Source organism: Lynx rufus, unplaced genomic scaffold, assembly GCF_022079265.1.
Source record: "Lynx rufus isolate CCGP_SWC_20201006 ecotype Redwood Valley unplaced genomic scaffold, mLynRuf1.p SCAF_13, whole genome shotgun sequence".
Taxonomy (NCBI): domain Eukaryota; kingdom Metazoa; phylum Chordata; class Mammalia; order Carnivora; family Felidae; genus Lynx; species Lynx rufus.
The window spans coordinates 8,729,230-8,746,020 of record NW_025814827.1 but is presented as its reverse complement, the minus strand read 5'-3'; the positions used below and the strand labels follow the sequence as shown (position 1 = coordinate 8,746,020).

The following is a 16,791-nucleotide window of genomic DNA, read 5'->3' as shown; positions in this document are numbered from 1 at the left end:
TACAAGCGGGGAGGGGTAGAGAGAGGGGTCAGAGGATCTGAAGCCACCTCTGCGCTGACAGCAGCAAGTCTGATGTGGGGCTTGAACTCCTGAACCTTGAGATTGTGACCTGAGCCGAAGTTGGACGTTCAACCAACTGAGCCACCCAGGCGCCCCTATATTTTTTCTTTTTAATATTTTTCTGTAGTTTTTGAGAAATCATTACTAGGGCTTTTATTTTTTATTGTTTTTTGAAGTTAGTTTATTTATTTAAGTAATCTCTACACCCAGTGTGGGGCTTTAACTCATGACCCCAAGATCAAGAACCTCTTCTGACTGAGCCAGCCAGGCGCCTCATTCCCAGGCTTTTAGAACATTTGTGTACATCTTTTTCTAAGCTTATTTTTCTCTGAAAAGCAAGTCTGTAAATCAAGACTGAAAGATAACCTTAATTAAGTAGTTAAATAATTAAGGACAAGGTGTTTTGAATAATAACCTTAAGATTGGGGTATCCTGGGGAAAAATAGTCACCTGCATCCTAAGTAGTTGAGCAATGTTGTTTGTAACCTTATTGTTATCTGAAGGGGACTCTCTTAGGATGTGCCACAGGGCTCTGTACTTGATCCTGTTATATCCCAAGTTTTAAAGATGACTTTTGAATATTTAAAAGGCAAAATTCTGATTTTGTAGGTGGCACTGGGAAGAATACGTTAGATGACAGAATCAAAGGGAGTTAGTTCATCATCATCTCCTGGGCACTTAACCAAGTGTCATGTACTATACTTAGCCTAGGTGATATGGAGATAAGTGCTTGTCCTTGAAAAGCTCAAAGTCTAGGGAAGGACAGAGACCAGAAAATCAACGATTTTTAACACCATGTATGTACTGCAATAGAGGGTGAAAAGTGCATTTCCTCAGAGGGGTTTTGAAAGGCTAGAATGATGAACTGGAAAAAAAAAATGAAGTTTAATAGCACCTGATATAAAGTTATAATTTTAAATTTAAAAATTTTGTTTTAAAACATAAGAAGGTTTAGCCTAAAAGCAGTTCCTATGAAAAAAATTGAATAAACGTTTCACTTAACTTCAAGCTTAGTACGAAACAACAATTTGATGTAGATGCAAGTTCCCCTCACTGCTGAAACAAAAACATAACACCACATCCTTCCCCTTGCCCAGATAAAACAAACCAGTCAGCTTACAAAGCAAATGCCTTATTAGGTTACATTGGTAGAAATACTGTGTTCAAAATAAGAGAGGTAGTAACACTGCTGTATTCAAGATTAGGCCATTATCTGGAAAGTTTCAATCACTTCAGAGTGTACACAGAAACAGTGGACTGCTTAAGGGCTCCAGAGAACAGTGATCAGGGTAGGATGGGGTCTAGAAACCAAGCCAGTTGAGGGAAGAGAACCCTCTCAACACATTTAAAGAATAGACTCTGTGGAACACCAATGGGACACAATTTCAGAACGATTGGGTGGAGTTAAAGGAAAGTTTTGATTCATAGAGCTTTTGTGTAAGGAAGATCGCTTTAAGATTAGATTGTGAAGTCTTAGAAGAGTTTGAGCAGAGGCTGGGAGACCATCATTTAAGGGGGTACGGTAAAACTTCATATAATGGAGAGTTGGACAAGAAGATTCCTAAAATTTTATGTGATGTTGTACTCTTAGGATTCTCCTATTTCCAAGAACATCATTTTCAAATTATCAGATAGTGTGTGTCATTATCAGTACTCTGCAACATCGCGTGGACTTTGGCATCTGACTTTTGAGTTGGGTTCCATTACTTGCTAGCTCTGTAACCTTGAGTAGGTTACACTTGTTACTCTGAAATAGTTCTCTTGATACAAATTTCCCTCTAGGGCGTCACCTAAATGTCTTTTCTGGGACTCAGAAGGCTATGATTTAAATACTTTTTGTTTAGTTACAGAATACGTTTTTCCCCTCACATTTTGTTTTGTTCATACTTGTCTTTTCCTCCTTTTAGGTTTCTTAACGTTCTCTCAGATAGAGTATATTGTTTCTTTCATGGCTTCTTACCTTGTTTGAAAACTTAAATTAGATGAGATATGGTATCTTCCAATTGCAAATGCAGTGTTTTGCTTGTTTTTGGTTAGGAGAGTTTGGAAAAAAATCCCCAATCTTTTATAATATGATAGAATTAAAATTTCTTCAAGTCCTGCTTATTATTTTTAAATTCTAGATTTTATTGAAAAGTGAACGATGGGGGCACCTGGCTGGCTCAGTTGGAAGAGCATGTGACTCTTGATCTCGGGGTTGTGACTTCGAGACCCATGTTGGATGCAGAGATTACTTAAAATCTTACAAAAAACAAACCCACAATAAAAGTGAATGATGATTGTTCTCATGATTATGTAAAGTTCTAATTGTTAAAAGATGTAGTTAGAATATTGCATGTGACCTGCAGTTTTTCTTTGCATTATTTCTTGGTCCTATCTCTTCTGTGTTGACTGTCACATTTTCTTCTTACCTTATATATAGATAAATAATTCTTGTTGCCATATATTTTAGCTGGAAATCTTGTTAGTCTTTTTTGTTTCATCTGTCCTATAGGTGGCTACTTGGATAGCCTTAAACATTATTTTCATCACATTTTGTTGCCCCCAAATATGATTGTTTACTCTGTGTAGTCTAAATTCCTTATGTCATATAGTGCCCCCTGTCTCAGTGTAACACACAATGTGCCCTGGCTGAGATTGTGGTAAGATGCTTGTATTGGTTAGTCGTTATGAGCTTAGGCTCTGGAGTCAGGTTGGGTTTGAGCTCTGTCTCCGTCACTTATTTACTGTTGGAATTCAAGATTAGCCTCAGTTTTTTTATCCATGCAATACGAATGATAATGGTCTGTCTCTTGGGTTCATATGAGGGTTACGTAAGTTAATCACATTTACTATAATTAGTACGTGATTGGGATATTGTAAGCTTTTAACACATACTAGGTTCATCATTTTTATTCTGCCGGCCCATGTAAATGACACTTAAAAAATTTGATTGAAAACCTTACTAACCTAGATTCACTAACTATACAGATTGTTTATATTTCCTTAACAATGGAAGAATGAGAAGAAAGATTTCCTTTAATAGAGTTATACTGTTATAGAATTTTGATATTTTAAGGAACGTTTGAGAACCTCTAGTTAATCTCTCATGTTTTGAAGTGAGAAAACAGACCCTGTGAAAGATTGCGATTCAGTAAATTAGTGGTCAGGTTGGTACTGGAATCCAAGCTCTGTGTATACTAGTACCATATTATATTATACATGTACCTAGCACATAGTAGGTGTGTAGTAACTTTTGAGAATCGAATTAATATGATGATTATGTGTTTCTGTTTCTGAAGACTAGCTTATCTCTGTGTATTCGTTGTTCCTGTATTCCCGTTTTCTTCATACTCATTTAGGGGCCGTGCGTTGATCCAAAAAGCATTTATTGAACATCTGTGGGCAGAACAGCCTTTTACTTAAATAAAAGTCATGTTTTCCTACCTCTGCATAAGAAGTTTGGCAATGTGTTAGAATTTCACACTCTAAACTTTGTTTTTTATTAGAAAAAATATTTCATCCAAGTTTTAAAATGTTCTGAGTTAGGTTTGTTATTTTTAGTATCCAAGTTCTCATCTGGAAGGAGCCTTTTGAAGGACACGTCCTTATGTTTCATGAAATGTGATAGAACATAAATGAGGATGATTTTCAAATTATCTATCAAAAATCCAAAGCCATGGTACACCAATTGAACAGTGCTAGGTTTGTGCTTAAAGGAGAATGGGATCTCCATATTTTGTCATTATGTGGGACTGACTGCAGCCTGTATGATGGAATAAAGACCAGAAGAAGAGGAAGATCAACTGGAGGAGTAGGCCCTAGAGGTCACTTTTTAGTTATCTTATATTGAGAAATAAATACAGTGTGAGAAATTGGGTGGAACAAGATTATGGAGATAATTAGCCTGATTTGTTGTCTTAGTAGAAACTGTCTAACTAGGTTTTCTGGTTGAACTGGGCATTGCTGGCCAATTACTACTGCTTATTAACCATTTCAGATGGAGAGGATTAGAAATGATGTAGAAATCATTTTCAGTAGAAGCATCTGACTTTAAAAATAATGAATAAAACAATTGTGTTGTACTGTACAAACTTTTTAATGTATACAGTTTTAGAATCATTGATGATTGCTGTTGTGGAGAGAAAGCAAAAGTATGGGGCGGGGGAAGAAAGCAAAGGCATAAATGAAATATTATGACACTGTTAAATGCCTAATTTGTCTGTGTTCAGAATTCAGTTTGGTTTACTATTGGTTGTTATTTGATACCAGATAAAGATTCATAATATAGTCTGCTTTATTATGATTAATCCTGTAGACTACTTGCAGTGGGATGTGTGAATGAAAGTAATTATGTTGTTCAACGGGAGGTACCTAATTCTTATTCACAATTTAGGGGTGACCTTTAATAATATAAGGTCATGACTAATGAGACAATAATCCTGGCACTTTTTATTTAATAGCAAAAAGCAGTACTTGTTGATATTGTTGAATATTATTTTGTATTTGGTCCCTGCCTTTATAGTTGGCATAGTGTTTCTCTCTCTCTCTCTCTCTCTCTCTCTCTCTCTCTCTCTCTCTCACACACACACACACACACACACACACACACACACACACGTGTCTCTGTGTGTGTGTGTGTGTGTGTATAAAATTTTACATATCTGAAAGGAGATTCAGTTGAAATGTCTTCTTTTTGAAAGGTGAAGACCTCCCCCTCCCCTCTCCCCATTGTCCTGAGAGCACTGGAAGCCAATCTTATACTGCCAAAGCAGAACACTAGAGGATTCCTCTCTGTCAAAAGTGATCAGACCAAAGGAAAAAAGGAATCCTCAAAATAGCCAAGTTCCTGCCTGATCATCCTAGAATGAAGTACCCCAGTCTGCTCACTCAGATCATCTGATCATGTTTTTAGTATCTTACTTTCAGATACAAATGTAAACCAGTGATCCTCTGTCATTTGAGGAAAATGTCAGGCATGAAAGGCAGGTACCAAAGCAGATAGCAGAAAAGAACCCAGAGGTTACAGAGACCACACAGCAGAAGAAAACAACAATGTCATATATCCAATTTATTTATATCGTCAGAGAGAAAACAAGATACTACATTCATGAAAACTAAGAACAAGACGTAGGGGAAAAAGAAAAGAAAAAAGGCATGCAACAGAGCAGAGCTCATGGGAATGAAAATTTTAATAAGAGTGTTAGAAGATCAAGTTGAGGAAATCTCTCAGGAAATGGAGCTAAATGGAAGAGATGTAAAATGCAAGAGAAAAAAGAAAATAAAGACAAGTTAGAGAATTGGTCTAGGAAGACCGATACCTAAATAATAGGCATACAAGAAAAGGACTAGAAAAAAGACAAAGTAAGAAAACCTCCCAGAATGGAAGGACATGCCTCTCTAAATTTAAAATACTCAGCAATTACCAGTTCATACAATTAGCGCAAAAACAAAAGCCCTAGCAAAAAACCCAACCCAACACTAAGACCCAACACTGTAAAATTGCAGAGCATGTAGAAAGAAGCTTCTATAAGCTTCCTGAGGGGGATATACAGGTGACTATGAAGGATTGGAGATCAGGATGATGCCAGGCTTCTTAACAGCAACACTCAAAGCCAGAACACTTTGAGGAAAGGCTGTTAAAATTTTGACAGAACCTGTTTTCCTGTCTAGAATTCTATACTAAGCCAAACTCACTTATTAATTATGGATAAATGAAGATATTTTTGGACAATGCAAAGAATAAAAAACTGTAGCTTCCAGTTCCTTCTCCGGAATCTAGTGGAGGAAATACTCTACTCAAAAAAGAAAACGAAGAGAAAAAAGTGAGATCAAGGAAATGGGATCCAATATGGAAGAGAGACGAGGGAAATCCCCAAGATATGTTGAAGGGAAATTCTGTGACCACAGTTGTATCCCAGGTCTAGAGAGTAAGCAGTCCAAATTGGAACCTGGTGGAGGGCTACAGAAGGTATATATTTAAGAAAGAAATTAAAACAGGTTTACCTGATGTATTTGAATACGTTAGTAGGAAAGTTATACTTTTAGCAGTTTACAGATGAATTAGCAGTAATTACCTAGAAAATTAAGCAAATACAAAAATGGTGCAGTTATTAACTAAGGAAAGCCAGGTCATACAAAAAAGGAAGAGCAATCCTGATGTACTTTGCTCAATTGTGATATCATTTACAACCATAGTATAATGTAAACAACAGTTTATTCAACCAAAAATTATGATGGGAACTTGGGGATAGAGATGTCATAGCGCTAAACCATTATTGTTTATAATAAGTCATTTTTTTCTCGAAGGAAAAATTTTAAGAACACATAAACCTGTTATATAGAATATAGTGAAAAATGCCAGAAGAAATTGCCAAAAAGCCTTGAAAGAGGTTGCCCCAGGGATGTGAAAAATAGGAGCCGGGCAGGGGACATCTGTTTTCTCTCTCTTTGCACTATTTGACTTTTTAAACTGTGTGCATATGTCTGTTTAATTAAAAAAATTAATTTTTTTATTTAAAGAAATTTTTTTAAAAGTTTATTTTTGAGAGAGACAGAGGGTAAGCAGGGGAGGGGCAGAGAGAGAGGGAGACACAGAATCTGAAGCAGGCTCCAGGCTCTGAGCTGTCGCCTGACACAGGGCTCAAACTCACGGACCGTGAGATCATGACCTGAGCCGAAGAAGGACGCTTAACTGACTGAGCCACACAGGCACCCCAAAAATTAATTTTAAAAAGATGCCCCTCACAGAATGCTCTGTGTTCAGAGTATGTACATTTCTCAGGCATTCTGAATTCCCTAGGGTTCTGACAGCTTTATCATTTGGGGATGTAGAGTCAGCAGCATGCTATTTGAGGAGGTAATGATTTCTAGTAGTAGCAGTGGTTGATGTTATCCTCAGTTATAAATATTCATTTTGTTGTAGTGCTAACAAATGGAGATTTTTAAACACATGACAGATTAAAATATATTGCATTTCAACATCTCAGATGTAAGTGTTTAGTTTTCCTCTGTGTTGTCAACACTTTACATTGTGAATTGACTGCTCCATGCTTCTCTGAAGCTTTTTGTTGAGTGATGCTTCAGATGTTTGTGTTTCCGGCCCCCCTTTTATTTAGTTTTTAAAAATACTGCACGCTGGGGCACCTGGGTGGCTCAGTCAGTTAAGCGTCTGACTTCGGCTCAGGTTATGGTCTCGTGGTTCGTGAGTTTGAGCCCCCTGTCGGGCTCTGTGCTGACAGCTAAGAGCCTGGAGTCTGCTTCCGATTTTGTGTCTTCCTCCCTCCCCCCACCCCTCTGTCTCTCTCTGCCCCTTCCCCTCCCCGACTTGTGCTCTCTCTGTCTCTCTCAAGAATAAATAAATATTTTTTTAAAATTCTGTATGCTGGGGCGCCTGGGTGGCACAGTCGGTTAAGCGTCCGACTTCAGCCAGGTCACGATCTCGCGGTCCGTGAGTTCGAGCCCTGCGTCGGGCTCTGGGCTGATGGCTCAGAGCCTGGAGCCTGTTTCCGATTCTGTGTCTCCCTCTCTCTCTGCCCCTCCCCCGTTCATGCTCTGTCTCTCTCTGTCCCAAAAAAAAATAAATAAACGTTGAAAAAAAAATTTAAAAAAAAATTCTGTATGTTTACTACAGTCCTTAAGAGCGTGCAGAAGCTGCTCCAATAACAGCAATGGATAGCACCCTATCTTTCACTAAACCTGATTTTAAGGTGCAGTGGTTCGTTTGAATCCAGATGCATTCTTTTCTTATCCGAACCACCAATTGTTTTAAGCCAAATATTGATGCTTGAAATGGAGATTAGATGTTAAGTCAATTAGTCTTTTAAAAGGTTTTTCTCTTTCCTAATTGAAAAGCTCGTGGTTTGTTTCCTCTAAAAGATGGTATAGTATAAGAGCACAACATTTGGAGTAGTTGTATAGTATTCAACAACTTTCTTAACCTGCCTAGGTCTCAGTTTTACTTTTTTTTTTTTTTTTATGTTTATTATTTATTTTGAGAGAGAGAGGGAGAGAAAATCCCAAGCAGGCTCTGCACTGTCAGCACAGATCGCAGTGCCATGTTTGAACCCATGAACCATGAGATCATGACCTGAACTGACATCAAGAGTCAGACGCTTAACCAACTGAGCCACCCAGATGCCCCCAGTTGTTTCATTTGTAAAATAAGGACAGTACCTCATTAATTGTGATGATTAATTACACATCCTGTAAGAACAAAAAAATTACACTTCTGTCATCAGCCTTTTTCTTTTGACCATCAAGCAAGAGATTTTATTTTATGTGAATTGTCAATATGTCCTTCCATATAAATAAAATGATAATATATCTGTGGTGCATTTAAATCCTTATACCCAAAGAGTAAGGACAAAAACTGTCATCAGTGAAAAGTTTGTGATAATTACTGAATTTCAGGTTTGTTTGTATTTGACCTAGGAGAATGGAATTGAAGTAGAAAGACATTATTCTCTTTCTAAAATTTTTACTACTGTCTCTGTAAAATGAAGTGTACATTTGACTAATGCCAACCTAAATTTATTTTTAACTGATAATCTTTGAAGCATAATTTCTGTTATTTCTCCAAAAGCAGAAGCTTACTTATTAACGTAGTGCTTTTCAGTTGAAGTCCCAGTTCCTTTTAAAATAAGTCATAAGAATCTTTAAAACTATTTTGTACTCTTAGGACAATTTGGATAGTAGAAAGAAATCGGTATCTTGCTGACATTATAGTAAGTATTTAACTTCTGTTCGTATCTAAAAAAGAGGAACATTTAGAGGATTTGGGGTAGAATTTGTTTTTAAGGCTTGTAGTATTTCTTTGCATGCCTTGTATAGAACATAAAAGTTTGGGAGTTCATTTGCATTTATGTTATAGTTACATGTATAACTTATTGTTGTAGGTTCCACCCCTGTTCTTTCTTTTGGTGTGATTTTCTTATTTATTTTGTTCTTTCATTCATTCATTTATTCATTGTCCAGGCATTTGATGAGTTTCTACTGTTGTCAGGCTCAGGTAACATTGGCTTGTGCCCTGGAGGACCTCAAAGTGGTCATGGAGTCACTTGTACAAATAGAAAATTGTAATAAAGCAAGACAAGTGCTAGTAAAGATATGAAAAGTGGCCAATAAAAGTAGTGAGAAAAGAATCACTAATAATATTGCCAGGCCCAATGGACTAAGGCTGACAAAAGCTAGAATTTGAAGAAACAGTATTTTTCAGGCCAGAGAAGTAGAGGAAGGACTTACATATGTTTAATTACCAACTATATTGGATCTAAAGCTCTTTATACTGTTTTCTCACTATTTGGATTTTTTATTTAATTATTTTGCACTCTCTAAACAGCTTCAAGAGGATTGGCTGGGGTAGAATGTCCTCTCAGGGAATGGCGGTGAATTAGGAAAGGCAGGTTATCTTTTGTGAATTGGTAATTGGTATGGGGTGAGGGGATAAAACAGTTGGGGAAAATAGGTGGTGATAAGCTTACTTGTGTCTTCCACCCTAACACCTCCCTGTCAGTGGTGGTAAAGTCAGGATTCTGCTGTTAATACTATATGATCTTGGGTAAGCCATTTCTTCTCTTTGGATTCCTTTTTTTTTTTCCACTTTAAAATGAGAGGAGTGGTATAGATGGGCATTTCCTGTTGGTAGTCTCTTAGTAATTGGTGGAAAAGAAGAAATATTGACCAAACAATTTTGGAAACCAAGAGCCTTACACATTATGGCATGTGGATCGAATTCCTAGACTTTTTAGCCTGGGCTTGCCAGTGGAGTGAGTCAATATTATGTTTCCAGCTCTGTCCTTTCCTAATGGTGTAGTGGAAAGAATAGGGGTTAGAATCATACATAACTGTGTTTGAATCCTGACTGCTACTTAGTAGCTATGTGGCCTTAGGTAAGTTATTTAACCTTTCTTAACTACATAGTTTCTTCATGTGTAAAGAAGGAGCGTGATAACACCCTGTGGAGATAATAAAGATTTAGTGACAACGATATGATATGAAAATATTGATACGAAAATTCGATATGAAAATATCGAATATATCTGGTCAGTAATGGGTCAGAAAGGGTATATAGTTTTTAAGTCCTACAAATTCCAAGGTCCGCATAGAAGGTAATACCTGATAGTATGTTATTTATACCCTGCTGCGTGCATCTGGTGTTTGAAGTGGGCTGTGTATGTGTTTCGTATATAGTTATGTAATTTCCCCCCAAGAAAATAAATGTTCTTGAGGGCTCATCATTATATTTTGCCATCCACAGAGCACTCAGCACTCTCCTGGAGACTCAGTAAGTGCTTGGTGAATAGCTGACAGTTGAATCAACACAGTGGACTGAGGTTAGGTGTGGTTCTACCTGGTGAATACTTCATCTTACATCTTTCATAACCCTGGGTAGAAGTTGTTGAATTTATGAGTATTAACTTAAAATTTCTTTGATTACTTATTTTAAGTTTGAAATAGCTAGAATTGACTATAAATGAGCTGGCCTGTAAGCAAGCCATAAGGAGAAAGGGTTATAATAAAGTATTGTTTAATATTGTAAGTTATACTATTGGAATACTAACATTTCACATTTTGTTTTGTCTCGAAGCAAATGGTTATGAGCCTTAGAGTTTCTGAACTCCAAGTACTGTTGGGCTACGCTGGGAGAAACAAGCACGGACGCAAACACGAACTTCTCACAAAAGCCCTGCATTTGCTAAAGGCTGGCTGCAGTCCTGCTGTACAAATGAAAATTAAAGAACTCTATAGGCGGAGGTTCCCCCAGAAAATCATGACGCCCGCGGACTTGTCCATCCCCAGTGTCCATTCAAGTCCTATGCCAGCAACTTTGTCTCCATCTACCATTCCACAACTCACTTATGATGGTCACCCTGCATCATCGCCGTTACTCCCTGTTTCTCTTCTGGGACCTAAACATGAACTGGAACTCCCACATCTTACATCAGCCCTTCACCCAGTACATCCGGATATAAAACTTCAAAAATTACCATTTTATGATTTACTGGATGAACTGATAAAACCCACCAGTCTAGGTAAGATTATTCTATGATGGTTATTTGGTTACCTGGGACAGAGGTGGGGAGACGCATTTTCATTTTAGAGTGTTAATTTGACTCAGTTTATTATTCATCATGAAATTTTCCTTTGGTAGTAGCATTCAGATTACAATAAGGATCTTTCAGTTTTAGACAGAATCAGATACATAAAAGTTATCTTTCAGGCAAAGAAAAAAAGTATAGTCAAGTTTCCAAGAATATAAACTTTTAAAGTGTAATATTTTAGGGGCACCTGGGTAGCTCAGTCAGTTAGGCGACCGACTTCAGGTCATGATCTTGCGCTCTGGGTTCGAGCCCCATGTCGGGCTCTGTGCTGGCAGCTCGGAGCCTGGAGCCTGCTTCAGATTCTGTGTCTCCCTCTCTCTCTGCCCCTCCCCTGCTGACACTCTCTGTCTCTCAATAATAAATAAATGTTAAAAAAATTTTTTATGTGTAATATTTTAGATTGTTGATTAATATTTTGCAATAATCCTTACAAATTAAAAAATTAAAACCTAATAATTTCTACCAGCCTCTAAATTCAGTTTTTTTTTTTTCTTCAACTTTTTTTTTTTTTTTTTTTTTTAATTTATTTTTGGGACAGAGAGAGACAGAGCATGAACGGGGGAGGGGCAGAGAGAGAGGGAGACACAGAATCGGAAACAGGCTCCAGGCTCCGAGCCATCAGCCCAGAGCCTGACGCGGGGCTCGAACTCACGGACCGTGAGATCGTGACCTGGCTGAAGTCGGACGCTTAACCGACTGCGCCACCCAGGCGCCCCTAAATTCAGTTTTTAATTTTCAGGGTTGATGACATCTAAAACAAATGATTGACTAGTTTTGATTATTTAAATGAGTAAATGGTTTTAATTATTATAAAAGGAAAATTCAGCTTTGATGTGTAGTATTTTAATTTCAGCTGACTTTTTCAAGTGGATGTGTGTGCTTTGCAGGTGTGCACATGATCATGCTTTTATAATATGAATACTTGAAATTTTATTTACTGTGTTTTTATCATTATTTGATTAATGGATAGCATTTTAATAGGATTCAGTGTGTATTAGTCACTTTATTGCTTCAATACTACCATAGTTCATTTAATGCAGAATAAAACTGACTCTTTTGTGATCTCTAATACCTTTGTTGTAATATATTTAAAATATCAGATGTGCAGGTGCTGGTTTATTGTTATAAATTAGTGGTAGACAAGCTGTGGCCGGCAAGACAAATCCTGTGGCCTGTTTTTTGTGGACCTAATAAGCTAACAGTGTTGTGTGTGTGTGTGTGTGTGTGTGTGTGTGTGTGTGTTCATTCTCAAAGGCTTGTAAAAAAAAAAAAAAAAAAACAAAAGCAAAGAATAATATGCAACAGAGACCATGTTTGTCTGCAAAACCTAAACTATTTATTGTCTGACCTTTACAGAAAAAGTTTGCTGACCCCTGTTACAAATCATTAAACATTTCAGTTAGGGGCATTGGTTAGTGTTGAATTTTGAGAACATACTCGAATTCATTGAATTGGGAAATGTTTGTCTTTAATTATATTTAGCAGAATTTACCTGAATAAATTCAGTTTATAGGAGTCATTTTCAAACAACATGAATTTTGTGTCACATTATTTTTTAAAAATAGCTATTGCAGGGCAACCTAACACTTGTCAAAAACCTGTATGCTTATAAAACGTACACATGCTCATTATAAAAAATGAAAGTGCCAGAGTCCCTTCCTCATTAGTAGTTTGTGTATGCATATATAAACAAATTACGTTTTTTGTTTTTCAAGAAGGAATCCTATTATACATCGTATTCTGTGACTTGCCTTTTTCCCCTTACTATAGACATTTCTCCTTGTCTGTGTTAATAATTGAAGTCCATACACATATAGACACACACCACACACACACACACACACACACACACGCACGCACACATTCTAGCTCATTTCTTATTAAAAAACTGTATACTATTCTGTGATTTAAATGAGTTCTCTAGTAAAAGACAAGTTTTTCTAGTTTTTTGCTGCCAAAAACTGTGCTGCAGTGAACATCATCTGAAATTTAAAAGGAAAAACTGTTGGTGGCTTTGATTTGATTTGATTCCCAGTTCTCAAATTCTCTTCTGGTCTTAATTACTGTATCTTGCTGTTTTCATTTTCAGTAATATACATTTCAAGTACCAGTGTGAATAGATTATATTTACATATGTATCTTAATTTTGTTATAAAGAGTAGGAATGCAAACTGGACACACATTATACTTATATTGGATAATAGTTTAAATCAATTAAATAAATTAAATTAGAATTGAGAGAATTAATTATTTTTATTTTACTGAAGTACTTTGCTTGAATATATTTGTTAAGTATTAATTTCTAATTGTCTACACTGATGGTCTTTTCATGCCTTTTTAGCTTAACCTAATATATCATAATTTACATTTTGTATTGTATTGCTTTAATACTTCAGGATACTTTTATCCTTATGAACTTTTCAATGTACCCGATTTTCCTCTAAAAAGATACTAAAAACAGATAGTTCATAAGAAATTATGTTCTTAAAAGCTGCAGTTTTCGATCTCTTTGTATAATGCTTTCCCCCCAGTGGCTGTTTTTAAAGAATAGGCAGTAAGTTTTAAATAATTTTTCCATCTTTACTCTTTATGTGAAAATTTATAGACTGCTTCAATGGGTGTGTTTGTGTGATAATTTAAAAACAATTCCATAAAAATTTTCCCATCTTGATAACCAGTAAGTAAACCCTTGCATTTACAAAATTGACTAGATTGAAATACTGAAGGATTTACCATGAGACTTACTTAATTGGGTATTCTTTGTATTGTCAGTTCTCATTATTTGCACATTCTATCTTTGTGAATGTCTACTATCTCAAATTTATTTGTAATTCCAAAATCACATAATAATTGCATGGTCATTTTAGACACGTGCAGAGTGGTAAAAAAAAGTTGAGTCTTCTGACTCACACTTTCACACCTGTGGTTGAACAAGGTGACTCTCGAGGCCTTCTTGTTTTCAGCTTTCGTACTGTAAGTGTCCTCTTCTATGCTCTATTTAGTGCCGTGGTTTTTGCATTTTTGTGCTTTTTATTGGTGATTTCAGTTTTAAATAGCCCCCAACTATAGTGCTGAAGCTCTGTCTAGTGTTCCTAAATGCAAAAGGCTGTGATATGCCTCATGGAGAAAAAAATATATGCATTCAGTTTTGTTCAGGCATTAGGTAGTGCTGTTGGCGGTGAGGTCGATGTTAATGAATCACCAATATATATTAAGTAAGGTGTCCTTAAACAGAAACACAGCCTAAAACAAGGTTACATAGTGATCAGTGGATGAAGATGGAATCAGAGGCTTGTAGGAATTTAGTCCTATGTATTCCCTAAACCTGAATACTGGTTCAGTATTCACTAATTCATTGTTTGTGGTGACTTGTAGAACAATTACCACAAGTAACAAAAATTGATTGTGTATTTAAAGTGTAATTTAATTCGAATACTAGTTTTTATTGAATAAATCCATTGTTTATGGTATACATACAAAATGAATAGGTGTTATAGAATTGCTTGGTGTGTATAAATAGATTTCTAATTTCTCATTGCTATCATAGAATTAAAATAAAAGCCATTATTTTGGTTATGCATAAAGCAGTCTCACCAGAAAAGAATTTGTGGAGGTTTATTGATTCAGTAAATATTCAAGGGAGGGAATGCTCAGTGAATCTGAAAAAGATTTATTGAAAAAAGGTTTTGAGTAATTTGCAGAGTTTAAGGTGAATGTATTTTAAAGCTCTATTTTGTAAAAAGCGGAATAGAAGAGGGGCGCCTGGGTGGTTCAGGCAGTTGAGCTTCCAACTCTTGATTGCAGCTCAGGTCATGAACCCATAGTTTGTGGGATCGAGCCCTGTGTTGGGCTCTGGGCTGACAATGTAGAGCCTGCTTGGAATTCTCTCTCTCTGCCCCTCCCCAGCTTGTGCTCGCTCGCTCTCTCTCTCTCTCTCTTAAAATAAGTAAATATGGGGTGCCTGGGTGGCTCATTCGGTTAAGCGTCCAACTTTGACTCAGGTCATGATCTCGCAGTCTGTGAGTTTGAGCCTTGCCATTGGGCTCTGCACTGGTGGTGCAGAGACTGCTTGGGATTCTCTCTCTCTGCCCCTTTCCCTCTTGCATTCTCTCTGTCTCAAATAAATACATAAAAAAACAAACAAAACTTAGGAAAAAAACTTCAAAAAAAATTTAAAACCCCAAAAACAGAATAAAAGAAAATAATCTAGAAGATCCTTCAATGTTATTAAAGACTGTTTCTTCATTTAATGAAGTAACCACTTCACTTCATCACAGAATTTAGTTTTCTTTTTTCTTTCTTTCTTTCTTTCTTTCTTTCTTTCTTCCTTCCTTCCTTCCTTCCTTCCTTCCTTCCTTCCTTCCTTCCTTCCTTCCTTCCTTTCTTTCTTTCTTTTCTTTCTTTCTTTCTTTTCTTTCTTTTCTTTCTTTCTTTTGGAGTACACACCAGCCTGGCGAGGAGCCCAACATGGGTCTTGAACTCATATGACCCTGAGATCAACAATCAGATGCTTAACCCACTGAGCCACCCAGGTGCCCCACAGAATTCAGTTTTATAAAGGGCTTTTTTGCCACTAGGTCATTTCCGAAAAGTGAAATGTCTCTGGTATTCTCTTTGTTTCTAAACATATACATTTAAAATCATTATAGGCTCATTAGAGTTTAGTTTTGACCTGTAGCCAGCTAGTTTATAACAATTATCACTTGAGACAATCACAATGTGACAAGTAAATTTAATTTTTCATTTCCTCCCCTCCTTTTGGCCTTAGCCCTTAGATTTAAACAGATTCTAAGATGTTCTGAATATAACTTGAATGGTTTTCTGCATGATTTATGTTTCTAGCTAAAATCACAACAATAGTTTTGGTATCCCCAATTTTATTAGGTAATTGTTATCCACTCTTAAACTCATTTTGTTATTATTTCTTTAACAATGAGTAATTTTAAGGTCTTCATTCATTTTGGAACCACACATTAAAGAGAATTCTTTTCATTGTCCATAGTTAACTAGAAGAATTGGGAGATGAAGGGGTTGATTTATTTTTTTTGCCTATCATATTAAAAATCTTGTTTGTAAGAGGCCTATTTTACATGCTTTTTTTTTCAATATATGAAATTTATTGTCAAATTGGTTTCCATACAACACCCAGTGCTCATCCCAAAAGGTGCCCTCCTCAATACCCATCACCCACCCTCCCCTCCCTCCCACCCCCCATCAAACCTCAGTTTGTTCTCAGTTTTTAAGAGTCTTATGCTTTGGCTCTCTCCCACTCTAACCTCTTTTTTTTTTTTTTCCTTCCCCTCCCCCATGGGTTTCTGTTAAGTTTCTCAGGATCCACATAAGAGTGAAACCATATGGTATCTGTCTTTCTCTGTATGGCTTATTTCACTTAGCATCACACTCTCCAGTTCCATCCACGTTGCTACAAAGGGCCATATTTCGTTCTTTCTCATTGCCACGTAGTACTCCATTGTGTATATAAACCACAATTTCTTTATCCATTCATCAGTTGATGGACATGTAGGCTGTTTCCATAATTTGGCTATTGTTGAGAGTGCTGCTATAAACATTGGGGTACAAGTGCCCCTATGCATCAGTACTCCTGTATCCCTTGGATAAATTCCTAGCAGTGCTATTGCTGGGTCATAGG

The 16,791-nt window shown here is 36.6% G+C and overlaps 1 protein-coding gene across 5 annotated transcripts in view; it reads left to right on the top strand.

Moving 5' to 3' along the window:
• Positions 1 to 16,791, top strand: part of PIAS1 (protein inhibitor of activated STAT 1) — a 207,770-nt gene that overhangs the window by 107,392 nt on the left and 83,587 nt on the right. For 4 of the 5 annotated variants that reach the window (XM_047074882.1, XM_047074880.1, XM_047074883.1 and 1 more), the window contains exon 2: positions 10,628 to 11,072. In XM_047074882.1, the coding sequence (XP_046930838.1) occupies positions 10,631 to 11,072 (442 nt within the window). In that variant the 5' untranslated portion in view covers positions 10,628 to 10,630. Of the gene's footprint in view, positions 1 to 4,654; positions 6,011 to 10,627; positions 11,073 to 16,791 lie in introns of those variants that run through there. The other variant, XM_047074884.1, reaches the window with a different exon arrangement.